This window comes from Halyomorpha halys, unplaced genomic scaffold (assembly GCF_000696795.3).
Source record: "Halyomorpha halys isolate HHAL.00 unplaced genomic scaffold, Hhal_1.1 Scaffold479.1, whole genome shotgun sequence".
NCBI lineage: Eukaryota > Metazoa > Arthropoda > Insecta > Hemiptera > Pentatomidae > Halyomorpha > Halyomorpha halys.
In genome coordinates, this window is record NW_027109057.1 from 793821 (window position 1) to 810648 (window position 16828).

General features: G+C 27.3%; 1 protein-coding gene across 2 annotated transcripts in view; it reads left to right on the forward strand.

Annotated features, from left to right (window-relative positions):
* The first annotated feature begins 2937 nt into the window (after positions 1-2937).
* The window catches only part of Nt5c (5' nucleotidase C), a 109129-nt gene continuing 95238 nt past the window's right edge, over positions 2938-16828 (forward strand). Inside the window, exons 1-8 of one of the 2 annotated variants that reach the window (XM_067047269.1) lie at positions 2938-3149; positions 3278-3453; positions 3561-3788; positions 12646-12780; positions 12874-13031; positions 15148-15334; positions 15762-15902; positions 16652-16803. In XM_067047269.1, the coding sequence (XP_066903370.1) occupies positions 2960-3149; positions 3278-3453; positions 3561-3788; positions 12646-12780; positions 12874-13031; positions 15148-15334; positions 15762-15902; positions 16652-16803 (1367 nt within the window). In that variant the 5' untranslated portion in view covers positions 2938-2959. The remainder of the gene's footprint in view (positions 3150-3277; positions 3454-3560; positions 3789-12645; positions 12781-12873; positions 13032-15147; positions 15335-15761; positions 15903-16651; positions 16804-16828) is intronic. The other variant, XM_014424815.3, reaches the window with a different exon arrangement.

A 16828-nucleotide genomic window follows, 5' to 3' on the forward strand; every position in this document is an offset into this window, starting at 1 on the left:
CGAATAAAAAAAAAATTTTGATTACAATTTAATTTTTTGTGTTATTTTTTACAATTTCAAGTTCTATCGGGCTTAAAAAAACACCCTATATGAACTTTATTCCCGTCAAGTACACTACAGTTTAGCAAAATATAATAGTATACCTTATGATCGCAATCGGGAGAGATCTTACAAACTGATTCTCCAGTCTGAACTGCTGTTCTCTATTTCTCCATTTTAATAATCCTATTCTTTCATAGAAATCATCTACAGGGTACCACTCTATTCTAATACTATGATGTGGGTTTAAGTTTTCATTTCGTGGCTCCACCACAGAAATTAAAGTCTACCCCCTGGATTCGAAACTGTGCCAGCACTTCCCAGGCTGCAAAGACCAGCTCCTCTACTCTCTAAGCTACAGATGGCCCCCAAAAATCAAGAGTCACAAACCACTATCAAAGATGTAAGCATCAAATTTTTTTTACAAATATTAAGTTAACGATATATCGGTTAAGTGTTGAAATATCCCACCCTACCGTTCAATAAATAAAAACTTTTCAGCAGATATTAAAACATACAAGAACAGAAAGCGCAAAAAGGTATTACCCATTAGTATGGTACTATGTTATCGAATCATTCTCAAACTATCAAAATCGACATTAATATTTTAATTACAAACTATATTTATCTATAATCGATATAAAAAAATCGATTACCAAATAGATTTTTTTTTAGTTACTAGGTCAATGACAACCATCCGTGGTTTTTTAATCTTGATTAACTTCAAACAACGAACCATTATAGAAAAAAAACATGTTATTTCTTGATGAAAAGAAATTCATTTTTTTTTTTTAGATAGTAGGTAATTCTTTTGAAGGTAGAAAGATAAATTCTTTGAATCCAAAAAATTAAATACAACTGTTGGATACGTGGTGGTAATGATCAGTCAAGAACTTATTAAATCTATAAATCTTTTTTTTTTCGAAAAACAAAGTGTATGTATAATTATTTTACACTATATGTGCAAAATGCGTTCACAGGTTGGATGATTAAACAATAATCCACAAAATAATAATTGAATATTTCTGGCATAGCCTTCTCAATAAGAACATTACATAGAATTATTTCAGATCAAAAATCTTACCATTTAATTAGGCAATATTAATAATAAATAATAAAACAATAACGTTTTATTTAATAATATTTAATCATAAAAATTCTTTTAAAAGTTCATTTATAAAAAGCCACGGTATTACAGAAATATTATTAACTGGGCAAGCGTCCAAGAATTAAAATAAAACAAAAAAAAGTAATTCAGCCTGGAATTTAAGGGCTTGAGCTAATACTTCGGATTCTTTTTTTTTTTTGCCAAAGAGTAGTAAACAAGCATATAGGTCGGTTTCCTCAAGGTTCTAAAACGACATGTACATCTCGTTTACCGTGTCCCGTTTCTTGCCAAACCAGCTTTAGAATATTGATGTGAGACGCCGAGAACAAAAGTGGTGTAAGACTTTCTGATCTCTTCACGCTTCATTTTCATTAGAATAATAATTAATTAATTAGTGGATTAACTTCGTATACTCTGAATTAGTTGCAGTGCCAAAAGTCAGTTATTTCATCCTAATTTTTGATTACTTGAATGAAAACTTTGTGTATTTACTAATCAAAATTGATGAGTCTGCCAAGTATAGTTAGTGGGAATAAAAAATGGTGGGTGTTTCAAAACGTAAAAAAAAAATAATTTTTCATTTGGAGATTCATATCGTTAAAACTATCTACAAAACTATAAAACCTAACATAACATTTAAAGTAGGTAGTTTCAATTGTACGTAGCTCCGAATGAAAAATAATTTTTTTAAAACATTTTGAAACAACCGGTATTTTGTATTCCCCTAACTATAATTGGCAGATTCGTTAATTTTGCCTAGTAATATTCGTGGTTTTCATTCTAGTAATCAAAAATTAGGGTGAAGTAACTGACTTTTTTTCCTCCAGGCTCTTGTACTTTCCTGTATTCCTAAATTTGTTGGCTTTGTCCTCTAAATACGGATTGTTTTGGATTTGTCTATCGCCGAATTGCTTAAAATAACTTTATGCATTCCTACTAAATTGAAATTTTCCGAACATGGACACAGCAAATACTTGCGATTTTATTTTATTTATTTATATGATTTATTATAAAAAATTAAATAAGAAAAGAATTTAAAAAATAAAATTATTTTTATCAGATGTGCCTTTATTCTAGAAAATCAGCGATGTTTCCTTTGATATCCAAATTACCTATTTTCCCTGGTAATTCAACGCGTTTTTACGTTTCCCTTGTCAACGAATAACCAAAGTCTATTATTCAATCTATAGAATATTGATGTATTCAATTATTGAAATACAAAATATTCTTTTTTTTTGTAAGATGGGCCACAATTGAAGCAAAGCAGAGTTATCTAAAACACATTTTCTGAATGTTACCATTACCTCGAGAATATTCAAATAAGGTCGTACAATTTATATTTTTAAAATTTTTTATTATTTTTCTATACCTATAAGAGATTCCTGTATATTTCTCTTCTTTTTTTTTCATAGTTTGAAGAATTTTTTCAACAATTGATACACTGATAATATTTTTGAGATAAACACCATTGGAGATTTTTAAAAAAAATAAATATAACAAAATGATATAATAATGAGTTACGTGGGTCTTTTAGGATTATATGGGTTTTATAGTCGCATTTTTATGTTTAAATAAATTGTGATTCAACAAGTAAAAATTAATGTTGATTTTTAAAATCCGTAAAATTGGAAGGAACACAAGTTGTGCTGCGTCATCTTTCAATAAAATTAATCCGTTAAGAGTATTAATTAATGATGATAATTTAAAGATTCGATTAAGGGATGGGTAAAATAAATTTTCGATTTGAACGATTTGGTGTAGTAAGAAAATAGCACTCAAGGCTCCCCACTCATCATCGGGGAAGGTTATTGGATGAAGGGAACTGCTTCAGTGAGTTTGTCAACGATGAGGAGGGAATTTAGTCAGGTTTTGAGGTGCTTTTCATCCATTTTCGAAAATGTATCTTCTTACAACTATACCAGGAAAGCCTTCTATACAGTTCTTAAGACAGAAGATATTTCACTCAATGAAGCATATCTGAGGACTAAACAGAAATGTGAATGTGAGTATATTTTAGTCTGAATATATTTTTAATTATGACTATTTTGCTTTTAAAGCCTCTAAACCCATTCAGTATATTTCATTTTAATCTGTTTGCTATATATTTTCTTTTGTTATTGTCCTTCAAAGCTAAGAAATTGCCATTTGATGTGAATCTGAAAGGTGTATTTGCTTGTAATGAATTGGATTTGAAAGAAGTCAAAGTGTACGGATTTGATTATGACTATACTCTTGCAGTTTATAAGCCATCTATGGATCTCTTGCTGTATAACCTAGGAATGGAGTCTTTAATAACTAAATTCAAGGTACTACAATTCAAAATTTGCCAACATTTGAAAAAAAAAATTTACTTTTAAATAAATTAAGTGTTCGGTTCTGTTTGTAAAATTTTCTGAATGATTTTTATTTTTAGTATCCTTCTGGCATTGCTAATATGCCATACCTCCCCAACTTTGCTATCCGTGGATTACATTATGATATTGAAAAAGGACTTCTAATGAAGTTGGATTCTTTCTTACAAATTCAGTTAGGAACTGTTTTTCGTGGCCTTTCCCGAGTGTCCAATGAAGAAGTGCTGAGATTGTACAAAAACAAGACAGTACCTATTGCTTATGTCGAGAGTCCTGGGAAGAACTCACAGGTAGGTGGGTTACAGATATTATTTATATTTAAGAAATAATTACTGTTTAATTTTTGTTATTTAAAACTAGTTTTTGTATTATTATATTTTATTATTAAGAATACTTATTCCTCTTGTTTCTGTCGTTTTGCTTAATATTGTTATGGATGAGTTAATTGAAATGCTGCAATGTTAAATGAATTCAAGAATTGAATGAATGCAGTATGAATTGCTTCTAAATGAATCTTGGACTGTTTAGCTAAATGTGCTGCATTAATTCTCTATGAGCTTTATATGCTGCCTAAAATATCTCATGCATATTCATCTATGACATTCATATTTACATAATATGAATCTCATTATTAAATGATAATATAGATAATTATGTTTAATATAGATAGGAGTACATTGAAAAATCTTTTAATGTCTTTTATCCTTAAGTATTTATTTTGTGTAAGCTTTTCAGGATTTCACATTATTTCAATTACTTAAGCTTCTATGAATATCACTAGTAAGTGATATCCGCAGGGGATTAAGTTACTCCTTTAATATTGATTTAATAAGGAAAAAATATCCCAGAAACACTTCAGTAGATTAAAATATCTTCAACAGAAAGCGGTTTTTTCTTTCATTAATTAATCACATTTCTTAATTTTTTTTCTTTCAATAAGATATGATCTAATATGATATTAACAGTATTGATTATTTGCTTTAAAAATATCAATACCAGATTAAATTCTCATATGTAAAAATTTGGTAAATACTTTCACAGAACTTACTCTTATAATTTAAATATATTTATAAAATTTGCTTCCATTTTTCCTGAAAAATAATTATAATTTCATTAAATGAATGAAAAAAAATTGATAAGCATCAATATAATGTATATTGACAGTATACGAAACCTTTTAAATGATTTTTTACAAACTTTTTCAATAGATAAATATATACTTCAATACCACTTCTAAACCTACCGGTTAGCACAACTCAGAGACAAGTGATTACACTGGTAAATTAAAAATGATGCCGTCTATTTGATCCTGAACTTTTTGTTTGGGTATAATGAAAGTTTTATTTTACTTGTAATTAACCCTTAATTTGCCAAGAATAGATCTATTTTTTTTTTTTTTGTGTGTGATCTTTGATTTTTTCCAGCAATTGGTCCCTAAATGACAGAAGATTGGTGACAAAAAATTGTTTTTCAAACATGCCATTTTACGACAATGTACAGTATTCGGTACTTGCCTAGTTGTAGAGGTCAATCTTGGCTACATGCTTGGAATAAGTCAAAAAATGAATAAAACATATTTGGGGAGTGCTTTGACAAATTTACAAACACAACTAGTGTGGTTTTAGTCTAATGGAATGGACCCCAATTTTTTTTTTTCAATTAAAAATAATTCAGGTTTTACTCTTGTAATTTATCACATTTAATAGTATTCTAACTACAAATTTTTGTAAAATAATACTGACTGAAATCGACGAACCGATTTTATTCATTTTTGATTTAGCATTTTCATAATTTAGCCTAAATAATTGATAATGCTTAATAAAATATAGAAAAAACTTGATATCTTAATGTTGTATATTAAAACAGGAATTCCAGATAAAAAATATGTATAGATTATATTGGAAATGAGTATTTATCTTTTCTTTACTTTTTTTTATACATCAGAAAGAGTGATATTAAACTTTTAACTGTCAGTGAACTAAGCCTGAAAACTTATTTTACTGATTACTAGTTAGTACAGATAATTTAGCTATCTTTGTTGTGCCCATGTATTTCAGCAGTCCTGATATCTTCCTGCTTTTCCCAATTTTTGATAAATCCTGGATGAGGGACCTGATGTGCCTCTAAAGAGAGTTCAACTTCAATCAATAGCCTTGTTCACTATATTTTCTGTTTGGATTTTTTCTCAAAACAGTATAACTTAATATTTGTTTCATAAAATCAATTAGATCCATTTTCAATATTTTTTAAATAGCTTAGCTTGCCTAGTTTTATTCTTTTTACTGATCTGTAATTTTTAATTTTTGATATTTTGTGATTAAAGATGAAATATTTAATTATATTTTGACTAAATTATGCTGTAAAGTCCTTTATCTCAGTTTTTTTTCTAATCTTGAAATTGTTTCAGTTACTTAATACAAAGTTTTTAGTTTTAAGAAACTTTTCAGTCCATTTTATAACTCTTCCAACCAAGTAATACAATATATTTCGTTAATTTATGAAATGTGTATATACTAGGGAATTTCTTTCGGTTTCAATTAATTTTGAAGATATGCACCCTAATATAAACTCAAAAAAATCAGTGAATAAATTTTATTTAATATTACATATAAAAGCATTTTCAATAATTGATTTTTTTTACATTTTGAAAATTTGAAAACATGAAAACAATATTTATTTTATATTTTTATAACGCTGCTTGAACAGAATTACACATTCAAATTTAATATTGATGCTTTGTAAATAAAATAATCTTTATTTTGTTATTCATTTCCTCATAATAATAAACAAAATGGATAATTAATGGTAAATGAATTAACTTGATAAAAATAATATTTCACTGGTTAATTCTTAGCTCTAATTTTCCTTTCTATTTTATGAATATTCATCTTGCTTGTCCTTCATTCATGACCTTACTCTTATTGTTTGCTATGTTTATTAGCAGCAATTTCTTGGATGAGATTAGTTGGAGATAATTGTTTAGGCTTTTCGTCGAGCAATCCTTGTTTGTATTGGGAAACCTTACATGTTTTGAAGCCATATAAATTTAGAAAGCTCTGCCTCCTCTTTGTTCCAGTAAATGTTAATTGATTCTTAGTAGATTTTATTTATTTTAATGAGTAATAGTGTTTTAATTATTATCATAATTTTTTTAATTATATATTTTGAATTCATTGTTTTAATTTCTTTGTATTCCTTAATGAATATGATTCAATTCATTAAATTATGGATAACATTGTGATTCATTAATATATTTATGTTTTAAATACGCTATTACAATAATATAGGAAATATCTATCTATGCAGCTTGGATAAGATTTTATTTATATCTCATACATATTATTTTTAAATATTAATTTTCTTATGTATTGATTGTATTGGAAAGGATTTATACCTATAGAACTAAACTATATTTATGAATATTTTATGCTAGTTAATAATGCAAATTAATCAATTTAATGAATAAATAAAGTCATTTTTATATTCCAAAAATTATTTTACAAAAATAAGCAGAAGATTTATTATTATTAATTACACAGAGGATTTTTCACATGGTTTTAATTAATCAGAAATAAACTTATTTAACTGATGTTTGGGGAAAAGCTATTAAAAAAATAAATTGAATACTAGTTTATAAAAAAATAAAATAAAAATGCTTAAAATGATAAGAAATGTCTTGAAAATAATAATGAAAAATAGACGTTATTCCTCAGTATACTACCCTCTAAGAATTAAATAAATGCATATTGTACAGTCTGATAGTGTTTACAAAGACTAGTCAATTTCATAACACTAATTATTATATTAATTTCAAACACATTAGCAAATGGGTGCCGTGTGTTTGTTGATAATTGAGATGTAAAGAGTGCCTTTAAAATGAGTATATTAACGTATAAAAAGTTTTAACTGCTATAAAAAAATTCTATTTTAAACCTTTAAAAACTAAAAATATTGTATTATCTATTCTTTATATGTATAAATTTTTAATGATTTAGAACCTGAATTTTTATGTTTAAATTTTATTAATAGATTGGTTCATAAACTTTATTTTTATGGATTGACAAATTTAATCCTCTTCCTGAAGAATGTATCATATCTTAAATTACCTGTGGTCTTCTAAAAATTAAAAATTACCGCTATCATTTTATGAGTTAATAATATTTACTCTTTTGCTTATTTTTATGTTTTTTCTTAAATTACTATCTTTTTGAGTTCAAGCTATAAAATTAATAAAGTTGTTACTAACTCCTTTATTTTTATGGGTTTATTTTTTTAATTTACTGAATTAAATATTGAATTTTCAAATTTTAGGTATAAAATAAAATTTATGGTATACATTATTTATTTATTAGTCATAAGAAGAACTTTTTCACACCAAATGATAACTATTCAAAAATATATAAATTGAAACTTTGAAATGACACTCAAGTAAATATATAAAATTAAAATAGATTCTGAACAATTTATTAAAAAAAGAACTCTTCTGGGTTGAAATTGTATGATTTTCTTTATAAAATATGTTATTTATACGACTTCTAATAATTACACTTTACTTAGGCTACTTAAAACTACCCTTACTTCATCATTTTTTCTGAAATAGTTTTTTTTTTTCAAAACAGGAACTGATTTATACTGCTAAGTTTTAATTCTAGTTTTATTATTTTATTTATATTTATATTATTTTTCTATTTATTAAAATTACATCAGTTTTGTTTGTTTAATGGATTGTTTGCGCACTTTGGCTGCCTGGTTGCTTCATATAGACCAAGGTAAAAATCTATGGAACGGATCGTGCTTAAGCTGGTGTAATACATTACTTTTTAATTATTTCATTAAAGTTTAGTTTTGTTTTTTCTGAGTTTTGTGAGCTGCATGTAGAGTCTTTATTCCCCCGTTATTATGTTTAATTCATTTTATCGTACACTAACTTAGGTAACTTTTTTTTTGTCTCATTTGTTGTTTGAATATTATAGTTTGTTTTGTTTTATCAGTTGCTGTTGCTTTTTTAATGTAGTTCTTTTTACTAAATTCAAAGAATTCATACCGAAAATTTATTTAATTAATCTTTTAGTTGTATACAATCAAAGTTATGTACAAGATATTTATTTAGCTACTAATCAATTTCACATACAACATTATTATCAATATTTTTTTTTTTAATAGGTGTTTTAAATACCATTTAGAATAATTTTCTGCTGACTTAATAAAAAATAATTCAATTTATATTGAATAAGATCTTACTGTAGCGAAACAATATAAATTATGCTCTAAAATCATCCAGTTTACAAACATAATTAATTAATCCATCATATATTTTCTTTAAATTTTGAAAACAATGGCATCAAATTTTATGTTAAGATATAATGATCGTTCATTCCTGAAATGCCTATATCTTAATGCTGTTTTAGTTTTATCGCCATTAGCCTGGTGAGCTAGTCTTGACTAATGTAATGTTACATTATTTGCAGGTTCTGTCTGTCCATACCACTCAAAGGTTTGTTAAGCTTAAAGGTGATTTTCATTTTTCTAATTGAAGATCATGTTATTAATGGGTAATTATAATCATTTATTTTTCCTTACTTCGAAAATCACCTTTTTCTTCTTTTATATTTTTCCCCTCATATTATATGTTGTTTTCATTACTTCTGCTTGCATGCTGTTTTGCTTGTTTTGGAAAATGTAGATAATTTTGCCAAACGTTTTTAAAAATTGTCTTTGAAACTGTACTTTGAATTTGAGAGTGTTTCGATTCATTTATTAACTTTTGGGTTATTTAGATATCAGAAAGCTAAGAAATATATGTATATATTTATTTTTCTTTTCAAGAAAATATTTAATAAGAAATTTTTAAAAATGATTTCTTTCTTCTGCTAAAATATCATTCTTAAATTTTATCCTTGTCTTGATTAAAAAAAAAAATGATAATAAATTTATGATAAACAATACATCTTGAAGTCCTGTGTTTATGAAAAAAATATCAATTCCATGAATCTACTTCATAAAGGTTTTCACAAAATACACTTGGATCTAATTAAAATGGCATGATCACATCGAATTTTTTTTATCGACGAAGAGTGAAAACTCTCCATTAGTTTTTGAAATTATTTAGTTAATTATCTATATTTGGACTAGCCCCAGGGCAGATGACTTGAATAGAAGGAGATGAGAGGGAGAAAAGAAGTTTCTGCATCTTCTCTCCAAAAAGTGGAAGATGGTTTCTCTATCTCTTCAATTGGTGATAACTAGAAATTGAAAAACACAACTAAATGTTGGCATTCAATCTGTTGCTTAGAAAAGAACTTTGTAATTCAATCTGTTGCTTACAAAAGTGTAGAAAAGAACTTTATAATTCAATCAGCTTTATTACAAAAGTTTAGTTTTTTCACAGCTAATGCATTTGTACTGCCTAAGCAACTTGCATTGTAGGTATTGGAGCTTTGCAAGCTATGTGATGCTTCAAAATATTGTTTGCTTTTAAAAATTTGCTATGCACACATGTCTTTTCCTTCATTTTATATTTTTCAGTATTTTGACCATCAGCACTTAGTCATAAAGTGTTAGTCACCCTTTCTCTGTTGTTTTTGTCAATAAAATTGGTTTACAAATAATGATATTTTCTGCTTTATTTTTTTATTTATAATACAGTTGTGTAAAAATATATCATTGTATGGGCCATTTGTCTAGTACATTCCTTGTACATTTGCTTTATTATTAACTTATAAGCCTTTACTCTGTTTAACTTTTGATTCTTTCCTAGCTTGCCATTGGTGCTAATGAAATTTATAGGACTCTAATTTGATTAAAAGAAAAACATCTAAAAACTAGGCTGAAAATTAATGTAATGCTAGGCCAAAGACTGTTTATTGATTCTTAACTGCAGCTGCAATACAGTATATTTATTATACAGCCCGAAAATATCATTTATTGTTATGCTAAAAGCTATCATTCTATAGATAGTGGGTTAGATGATGTTCTACGGCCTAATGTCTTCCTCAATCAACTGTGTATTACACAAAAATAGTTTTTTGAATCCTACTGGTAGTTCTTGACAAAAAGGCAATCAAACAATTTAGCCTTAATTATGTTATACCATAAATATATATTATGGAAGCAGGTAGCTCAGTGGTTAGGCACAATGCTACTTATCCCAAGGACCCAGGTTCAAATCTGGCTGTGGCAGATAATTATTTTTTGTTTGAGTGTAGCCATGAGTCAGCCCTGTGGGTTCGGGAGCCCTCTGGAGTCCACCTAGCCTCATGAAGTGGGTATCCTTCGTTGGGTAAAAATCTGGCAGTCGAGCGTGCTTCCGACCAAATCACCTCCTTGCACATCTGTTGGTCTAGTAACAGTACTTCTTTACAAAGTACTGCATCCCTGACCCTTCATGGGTTGTACAGATTTAATTTTTTTTTAATATGTACTATATTATGTATAAATTACTCTCACTTCACAAGTTAAATTTTTAAATATTATGCTTATTACTTACATACAATATCTAATATAAACCCCCCAAAAAGTAGGTTTTAGCTGTTGCTAATTCAATAATAATTGATTTTAGGCAACATTAATAACTGACCCATGTTTATATGCATATATGCTTATAGCATTTAAAGTTTGGTATTGATGATCCTTATGTCTACATTTTAATTTATAGTCATGAATTTACAAGTTTTTATTTTGATTATAATGAGAACATTACAATTAAATATTAAAATAAAATGTACACTAATTTGCAGAGGACTGTATATCACTGTAAATTTTGATAAAACTATTTTTACAAGTTCCTAGTAGTGCCTTGATTCTTTGTAGTTTAGAAATATTGTATTAGTACTGAATGTGGAATATTAAGTTTTGAAGCCTTGAATGATATGTAGTAGTTGCTAATACTCATCACTTATATATATTTCTTTTCTTTTTTTTTTTTTTTTTACTTGTAGATTTGATTGAATTAATATTATGTAAGTTATTTTCCTGTCTTCTTTAATTTGTTTTATCATCATGTTTCTATTGAAAAGTTGTGATTTTTTTGAAAATTTTATTATGATTTTTAGTATTTAATTAGTTGTAGTCAAATTGACACTTTCTGGTAGAATGGCTCAGCTAAAGTTTAGTAATATCAATACATTAAAAATTTTAAGATGCCCCAATATTTTTTTTTCCTTATTCTGGTTACTATTATTATTAATAATAATAATTTGCATGTCATAATTTTTACAAACTAAATCTTTTTAAAATAGATTTTATTTTATTATTTGAATCTATTTCCTCTTCGGCTATAATAACTCTTGAGCCTTTGTAACTTTTGTGCATTTTATTATTTGTTTGGGTGCATACACATTTTTTTTTTCACTTTCATAATTTAAATATAAACTGTTTCGGAAGTTGTTTTCATTTAATGTATTCAAGGATGAATAATCAATTAATTTTAGTTGCATTGATTTTGATCTATCACAAGTTCAATCCAAATCATTGATATTGAGGGATATTGTGCAATATTTTTCTGCTTCATGTTGAATAAATTTCTTCTTGAACGCATCTGTTGTTTTGAAGCACTTTTAAAAATTTTAATTTTACTCTCTTTGCATTATTCCCATAAATAATTACTTTGAAATGTTGAAACATGGTTAATGTTTTATTTAAAGAAAAGTTTCTTCTATGATTGGTTTATATTTTAAATTAATTTAATTATAATAGAAGAGTTACAAGCCACCAGTGAATACATTTTGTTTTTAATTTTTGATAATAAATGCAGATAATAGTTCTCTAAAAAATTAATAGATCCTGCCAAATTATAATAATATTTATTATTACAAGCAATAATGCTGATGCTTGACTTTGGCGGTGTTATTAATTATAATTTTTTAAAGCTAAATGTACTTTTTCTTTGGCCTGGAGCTGATTTTTTTTTATTTATGTAAAAAACTCATTAAAATGCTGCTTTTTAAAATATTTGAAGTTTGTGAGGTTGTGGATTGGTTTTTTAATGTTGCATCTAATATAATATGACATATTTTTATTTGCTGAATTTACATATTATCTGTATATTAATAATATGTAGATATCAACATAATATTAAAAACAGTAGTTTTGAATTAATTTTATTTATAAATTTTTTTTTTACTTAAACGAAAATTCCTGTTCTTGCAGTATCTTACGACAAAAATGGTTCAGTTGGCAGACCTGTTTTCAGTTCCTGAAATGTGCCTCTTATGTAATGTGGCCGAATATTTTGAAAGAAACAATATTGATTATAATCCTCAAATATTATTTCAAGATGTGAAGGTTTGTGCCTTATTATTATTGGTGCTATCTTATTTTATTATAATTCTATATTTATTTATGCATTTTTTGTGTAAATTGTTATTTTTACTCTAGACCTCTGTTGGTAGCAGCCACCCTGTAATGCACCAACATCTGTTAAACGATATGTCAGAGTACTTGGATACGAATCCAGGTCTTAGGGAATGGTTTAAAAAACTGGTCCAAGCTGGCAAAAAATTATTTCTTGTTACCAACAGCCCTTATCAATTTGTGTAAGTATATTTGATTTAATTATTCACGTATTGGGTTAAATTCATGTACATATTTCATTAAATTCAATTAGTAAACAATTAGTCTTAGATTTATACATCTATACAGGGATTAAGTGACTGACTTCTGTATTATTTTATTTAGTGATTGTCCTTTGTATGTTGGCTATGGTATAGCTTGAAAAGTTAAGAAATACTCATTTCGTGTGCATGTGCTAGTTTGAGGAGAAAAGGCATGACCCTCTCCACAACTTATACCTAAATGTCATAAGTCAAGGCTTTTGAGAAGAAATGATTTTGTACAGTTATTTTGCTAATTCATGCTATGTAATTAATACCAGTTCTGTGACACAAAAATCAAGGAAATCTGTAATATTTTTTATTATATGAAAGGGCTTTATTTTATTATACAAAAAGTCACAAATTGATCTCTACTAGATCAATTCAATTTTGAGGTATAAAAAAACTGTTTGTTTATGTATGTATTATGTAACTTTATTGTTTTTAAATGTAGCTAATCTGTACTTTATTATTATCATTAAGTGGGAAAACTCTTTCTAAAGATACTAATGCCTTGGCACTGCAGACCAATGTGGTCCTCAATAAGCCTTCGCCAGATAACCCTATCTTGTGAATTCCTTCACCAGTAGTGGGTATTTTGATCTAAGTCTTACCTGATAGAGCCTTCTGTTGAGCGACTTCCTTGAAATACTATCTTTTGGCATTCTAACAATATGTCTTCCCAGCCCATATTTTTCATTTCAACTATATCCCCATATTGACTGAAGATCTCTGTTTCTCCTCCATTTCTCAGCAACTTTAACTGATCCAAATATTCAGTGAATGACCTTCCACTCAACGATGAATATTTGATATCTATATCTTCTCTTCAGTGCTTGTTAGGGTCCAGATCTCCGATCCATACCTAAGAACAGGTCTAATGAGGGTCTTGTAGAGGAGTCATTTCGTGCAGTGGGAAATGGCCGAACTTCTTAGGTGTTTGCTAAGTCCAAAATAAATTTTGTTTCCAAAGATACTAAAACAATTCAATTTGGTCCAAGTATGCATGATTAATGAATGTTTCAAGTTAGGAAAATTGTGCACTCTTTCCAGCAAGGGAGAAATATTTCAACAATTTATTTTTGTTGAAGATTTGTATGAAGAGCTTTTTTCCCCCTTGTTTGTAGACCAATGTGATATTGAGTTTTTTAGTTAAATAAAAAACAAAAATAAGTGAAACGTTTTATTTGTACTGACCTCATGGCTAAAATTTTAGGAGTAGCAAATCTACTCACTGTCAATCCTAATGAAGGCCTTAAACATTGGTACAAATAAAGTAAGTTTCACTTATTTGTGTTCATTTCCATTCCACTAACCCCACCCCATACTACTTCTTCTTACATTGAATATAGAAAACAATAAATATATCATTATAAACATAATTCAATATTTTTTAGTTATTTTTCTAAAAATAATGGATTCTGAAAAGAGAGAAAAAAAAAATTGCAACGCCAATTGAAAATTTAGAAAAAAAAAAGCATGTTACTCTTACAAGTAATTTGGAATCAAAACTATTATTTCTCTAGGAGCTTAAATAATTTCCTAGTAACATTGGATAAGAAATAAATCAAAAATTTGAATATGTGTAACACAAAAATTCAGGGTATTCAAGTTTACTATGAATAAAAAACTTATTTTTCGAATCCTTAATGAAGAAGAGAAATAAGGATATGGTGATTTTAAGTTTTAAATGTTTAAACCTCTTCAAGAATTTCAATGTTAAAATTTATTCATGTGATGTGAAAAAAAGCTTCTTGAAATATAAAGTTTTTTTTCGATATAATTAATAGTTTTACTTTTGATCATTAAAAAAGACTTTTATCTGCTGCATGAACGAATGATGTTTAATATAAATTGTAAATTTCATGTTGTATTGTTTAATTTTATGTTGTAAGTTTGATAAATTGTTTCATTTATGAGGCTTTTTGTATTAAAAACTTTAGTAGATATATTACATTTAATAAATATTTAACTTTTTACGTTAACTATTGTATTTAAATATTTATCCTTTCTAAATAAATAAAGATCCAGAATTATTAATTGTAAAATATGTTTGTAGTAATCGAGGAATGGAGCTGATGGTAGGAAATGATTGGGAATCTTTTTTTGATGTAATTATTGTACAAGCTAGAAAACCAAGCTTTTTTACTGATGAGAGTAGACCAGTCAGGATTTACGATAGAGAGCTTGATACTCACTTATGGGATAAAGTTACGAGGCTACAAAAGGGATATATTTATTATGAGGTATGTATTATACATTTCAGCTTTTATGGAAAGCTGTTAATAAATCTATAAATAATTTACTGTATTTTCATTTTAGTAGGTGCTAATTAAAATATTCATTGTTCACTTTAGATCAATTCATATTACACTTATCTACCTTAAAAATTGTATAGCCTCCACAATGCCCTAATAGTCTAAACTTTAATATTTACATTTTACTTATGTCTATCATTTTTATGTATTATTTTGGCTCTGACCGATATATGTCGTCATCTGGTCGGACCATGTTGAATGTCATTTTTTAAATGAATAAAATAAAATAAATTGGTTTTGGTAATAATAATTATTCCATAATAAGCCCATCTATTAATAAAAAACACTTTCTTAAAGCAAAGATTAACTTTATTACAATTTTTTAAGTATAAAGTTTATTGTTTTTTTCTATTAGGGGACAGTTAACCAATTACAAGACCTGACAGGGTGGAGAGGAAGTGAGGTGTTGTACTTTGGAGACCATCCATACAGTGATCTAGCAGATGTTACTCTAGAACATGGTTGGAGAACGGGTGCTATAATACAGGAGCTTGCGGTAATCATCATCATTTTACAGAAATATAAATTTTCAAAAATTTAATACAAATGAATCATTTTCACATTAAATGTAAAACTTAAATACTTCATGTCATAATTTATTCTATGATACCTAGGTAGTCAACAAAAATATTTACATACCTATATCATTTAAAAAAGAAAAAAAAATATTCTAGAGACATTTCTACAATTGTACAAAATGGTGGTTTAGATAAATCTCTGAAATGATGAGTTTCATCTCTTTTTTTTTTTAATGTTATAAAAGTCGTATTTTTAGTGTTTTCTGACTGATGAGGTATCATAGTGACAATATATTACTTATCTTTACGTATTTAGCCAGGGTAGAATGAATTTCAATTTATAGAATAGTCTGTGCCCTGCTTACTCTGTGTTTTAACATGATCATTTGGTTGAATAAATATATATGCACTCGATACTGTTTATTACAATCTCAAATATAACAACATATCGGTATATAGTGTTGAATATTTTTGGGGACAAAATTCTTATTTTATATTTACATGGTGTATGTAGTGATTAATATGCCTGTTTCCTTGGAGGTCGTTATAAATGATATCCAGTGTATACTGTTCTGCTTCCTCTTTATTGCGATCATATAATTTATTGAAAAGGTGTGTAACTTCATTCGATGACTGTCCAATATCAAATATCTATGGCAACTTTTTAATTTATTCAAATTTTCAAAATTACTGCTCTTATTTTAAAATAATTTGTTTTTATTCTCAGCATGAAATAGCTACACTGAATAAAGAAGAGTTTAAGAAGAATTGTAATTGGCTCCAAATGTTAACTCAGCTCATCGAGGAGTGCCAGGATGTGGATGAGATTGGGGCCAAAGAAACACTTGCTGCTTGGATGGCCGAGAGGGATCGTATAAGGTAATACTATTTCCATTCATGTTGT